The sequence below is a fragment of the Eleutherodactylus coqui genome, chromosome 5 (assembly GCF_035609145.1).
Source record: "Eleutherodactylus coqui strain aEleCoq1 chromosome 5, aEleCoq1.hap1, whole genome shotgun sequence".
Classification (NCBI taxonomy): domain Eukaryota; kingdom Metazoa; phylum Chordata; class Amphibia; order Anura; family Eleutherodactylidae; genus Eleutherodactylus; species Eleutherodactylus coqui.
In genome coordinates, this window is record NC_089841.1 from 173733704 (window position 1) to 173738505 (window position 4802).

The 4802-nt window shown below is 38.2% G+C and overlaps 1 protein-coding gene across 1 annotated transcript; it reads right to left on the reverse strand.

The window, feature by feature from the left end:
* Window positions 1-390: 390 nt before the first annotated feature.
* Window positions 391-2717, reverse strand: LOC136628870 (olfactory receptor 6B1-like). The gene is made up of 2 exons (XM_066604964.1): window positions 2656-2717; window positions 391-1333 (listed from the first exon to the last, which is right to left on the reverse strand). Exons 1-2 carry the CDS (start codon window positions 2715-2717, stop codon window positions 391-393), a joined length of 1005 nt encoding a protein of 334 aa, XP_066461061.1.
* Window positions 2718-4802: the final 2085 nt, after the last annotated feature.

The following is a 4802-nucleotide window of genomic DNA, read 5'->3' on the forward strand; positions in this document are numbered from 1 at the left end:
TAACACATAATTGGATGCCCGCTTCTACAGTGATTGATTTTTCAGTTTATATATTATTCTAATTTATGTATATAGAGTTTATGGTGATTTTAGAAAACTAACAGTAAAGGTTGTTAGGGAAAGTGGAAGGCAAAAAGAAGAGAGGTCGAACAAGGGCAAGATGGATGGATGATATCCTTCAGGTGATGGTCTGGACCTAGGTGGAGTTAGGGGCGGCGACAGCCGACAGGAAGCTCTGTCGTGGGCTGGTCCTCGAGGTCACAAAAAGTGGGAAGCGACTGATCGAATAAACAAATTTATGTATATAGAGTTTATGATGATTTTAGAAAAGTAACAGTAAAGGTTAAGTTGTCCTTCTGCGATACCTAGAAAGGCATGGAATTCGTGCAGTCAGCCTGAAGAAGGAGTCAATAATTTCTTCAGTGCTTGTTGAACTTCACGATTTCTCAGACAGTAAATCACCGGGTTTAGAAGTGGAGTCAAAACTGCGTATAAAGTAGTAACTAATTTATTCCTATCAAACGGGGCAGCTTTTCTTGGTCTGGCATAGATGAACAATGTTGTTGTATAAAATATAATGACTACAATTAAATGTGATGCACAGGTAGAGAAGGCTTTTTGACGTCCTTGTTTGTTTGGCATAATCAGAACTGCCCTGATTATACAAATATAGCTGACAATTACCACTACAAGAGGAATTATGATAATAACCATGGCTAAAATGAAATCCAACAGCTCTATGAAAGTTATGTCTCCACATGCCAAGTTTAGTAAAGGAGAAATGTCACAAAAGAAATGGTTGATAATGTTGGACCCACAGAAGTGTAATCTACAAATATAAGCGACTTTCACTGTGGAAATGGAAAATCCTGTCACCCAGGAACCAATAGCTAACTGGAAGCAAACATAGTTGTTCATAATGACTGTGTACCGAAAAGGCAGACATATTGCTACATATCTGTCGAATGCCATGACAGCCAAGAGAGCAAATTCAGTGCTGGCCAAGGAAATAAAGATGTACAATTGAGCCATACAGGCTGCGAAAGCGATCTTATTGGTTTCAGTTAAGAAACTGTTGAGTAGGGTGGGTGCAGTTACTGTAATGTAAATGGTTTCCAATAGAGATAAACTGCAGAGAAGGTAATACATGGGTTTGTGCAGCTTTGAATTCATGGTGATGGTCACAATGATGGCCACATTTTCTATTACAGTTAGAAAATAAATTATAAGGAAGATAGTAAACAGTACATACTGGAGCCCTGGAGCGGTTGGAAATCCAATCAGGATGAAATCAGTGATATTGTTATAATATAGTTCTGTTCCAGTGGCAGACCTGTGAATGTGATTCCATTACACATAACATATGAGAGGCAACGGATTTCCATGTTCTACTCAATCATTGTAGGACATATGCATGAAATATTCAATGACATTTTCAAGTGCATACTGTAGATATGTGTAACAAATATGTGCATCCAAGATGTCTACTATATGTCATAATGTATCCTTCTGAAATATTTCCATCCATTTATAGTTAAGGAATTTTCTCAACCAAATAAAATCAGGGCCAATTCTCAGTCATACAAAGAATTTTACCATTTGATATGACACATATTTCATTTTATTTAGGTGGCTGTGAAACACATAAAGGGAATCTATTAGGAGAATTTAGGTCCTCAAACACCCACTAACCTGTTATCCAGCAGTGTAATAGGTTGATAACTAGTAATTATTAGGAAATTGTAGTACCAGTGTTTCTGGTGGTGCAGTGTGTCACACAGCTCTGCTACATGCACGTCACACACACACAGCTTTACTACATGTACATCACATACACACAGCTCTGCTACATATATTTTTCATCCCATACAACAGGGATCAACACCAGCACAGCAGAGTCCTACACACATTGATCACCCCCTGGTCATGTGACCCCAGACTCTTCCTATACCGGTGACTGATCACATGATGGTGACATCATCACAGGTGCTTTAAGCACACGACTGCTGTCTGGCTCGGCAGGTTTTTATTAAAGTGACGGACCTGTGATGATATCACTGTAATGTGATCAAGGGCGGGGGGTCAGAGCCCAGGTGTCTGATCACATGACAGTGACATCATCACAGGTCCTGTAAGCACATGGCTGGTGTCAGGCTCTGCATGTAACTCAATCACTCACTCATGGACAGATGGTCGTTAGTATTTTGAATAGTAATTTTTAGGAAATTATAGTACCAGTGTTTCTGATGGCGCAACACGCCACACCGCTATGCAATATGTACGTCACACACGCACAGCTCTGCTACATGCACATCCCACACACCATACAACAGGGAATGACAAGCAGCACAACACCCAGGATGAAGGATCTGTGAAGATGAAAAGGTGAATAGATAGCGTCTGCCCGATTTTTCCCGCACAATGTGTTCACTACGTATGGGAAAGATAGGGCTGGTTCTATCTTTTCTGTAGTATATACAGATGAGAAATCCCAGCAGTGAAAATTAAACCACTGAACTATTGAGATCAGTGGTTTTGTTTTGTCCCGTTATACGTCCATGATTATCAGGCCTTAATTCACGCTTATATGTTTAAGCGCTTATGCTGTATTAGCCAGAATATGCAAATGCATTATTGTCCAACTCTCATTCTCACAGGTTCCCTTTTAACGCCTTTGTAACATCCAGTTTACTTGTATGTGTAAGGGGGTGTTCCATGTGATTTCATATAATAGGTTATGCGTCTTTAAATAACGCCATGTCTATGAGTACAGAGGTTCCTGAGTGTAAATGCTCTGGCACTTAATTTCCTGTTTGCTTCACTGGTTGGTCAGTGAGTGAGAAACACTGAGATTTGCTAAAAGTGCTGCAGGAGTGTCTCTTGCACACATTAATACTGCAGACAGGACCCAACAGGTGACCTGTCGAAAATCCCGAAAGTTGAGAGAGGTGAGGCTTATTGCCTGTAAGCAACTAGCAGCAGCCACACTCAGCATAGAAGATCGGTAATTGGCCAGTGCCGAGCCTGAATGAATTAACGCCTTAATCCTCCAGTACATACATTGCATCATGGAGGTTCAGGGTTTGTATGCAGTGGGATCAGGAGTCAATATCACTGCATACAATGAGATTGCTGGCTATCCTTGACAGCTGATACCTGTCCACAACTGCCACTATCAGTACTCATGCTGATCGCGACTGTTAACGCTTTAAATGTTGCAGGATCAATTCTGATAGCACCATCTAAATGCTCCAATTGGAGTTTGGGGGTTATGAGATCACATGAGATCGCTAGGTGCTGTTTGTTGCCATGGCAGTCAGGGGCTTTCTGAAGGCCCCCAGTGCTGCCATTGCAGTTTGCCTATCAAGACATGCCTTTGTTGTGGCTTGATGAACAGCCTTTCAGATTGCAGCATATGGAATACTATGGTATAATATTATACTGCAGGATCGCAAGTTCAAGTCCCCTATGGGACTGAAAAAGTGCTAAAAGGAATTTTAACGTTTAGTTACCTGTTAAAAAAATAAAAGGTAATAAAAGTTTTCCCATATTTATAATAAAAAAAATGTTAAATAGCCAAATCATTTTTTGTATAGTTGCATCCAACGTCCAATCTATTAAAGTAATGTATTATTTATCCTGCACAGTGAACATTGTTAGAAAAAAAGCACATCAGTATTGCACTTTTTTTGCTCTCCCTGTCTCCAAAAAAAAAAAATTATCAAAAGGTGATTAAAAAAAGTTGCACCTATTCCCGAATGATACCAATAGAAACTTCAAGATGTCTTGTAAAAAAAACAATCCTTCAAATAACTATGTTGAAGGAAAAACTTAAAAATTATGTCAGAGATAACTCTAATCCAATCTATGTATCTCTTTAGATGCCTTGGTCAGTGTTGACCATGACATTTAAATGGTTTGATGTGATTGGGAGGTGCCCTCCGGTCATCATGGCAGCTACAGATCTTGTAAAGACCTTGTAAAAGCCCCCAAGCCTGCCTTGGTAATATTTCTATTACATTCTGGCTGTGGCAGGGTGTAATAGAATAACAGAGCTGAACCAATACACTGTAATACAGAAGTGAAAGTGATCGAAAGTTCAAGATCCGCTTTTAGACTTAAAAATTGTAAACAACAGTTGAATACAATTTCTTAAGAATTAAAAATATTAAAATTTAAAAAATAAAAATCTTTTCTCATTTTTAACAAAGAAAATCTAAACAATAAAAATTTAAATAATTGCTATTACTGCACTAAAAATGTCCAAACTAATAAAACATAACATTATTTATACTGCTTGGTGATGCCATTAAAAAAACACAATGCCAGATTTCTTTTTTTTTTCCAGCATTCCCTCCCCCCAAAAAAGCTGAATAAAAAACACAAAAAAATTATTGAAGAGTTTATGCAACTTAAAAGATAGAAATAAAAACTAGAGCTCACCATGTAGGAAACAAACCCTCGAACAGCTCAGTGGACAGAAAAATTTAAGTTATTGCTGTTGAAATGTGATGATCAAAGAAGTGATATGACATAATAAAAATTATGTACATTTGGTATCTGCCTAATTGTACTGACCCACAGAGTAAAATCAATGTAATCTTTAGCCCACCGTGAAGACCGTAAAAATGAAACCCCCTAGACAGGGCACAATTACCTACTTTTCATTTCACCTCACTTACAATTTTTTGTTACCTTTTTTTGTACATTATATGGTACATTAAATGTTACCACTGAAAAATATAACTTGTATAGCGAAAAACAAGCCCTCATGCAGCTGTGTTTACAGTAAAGTAAAATAA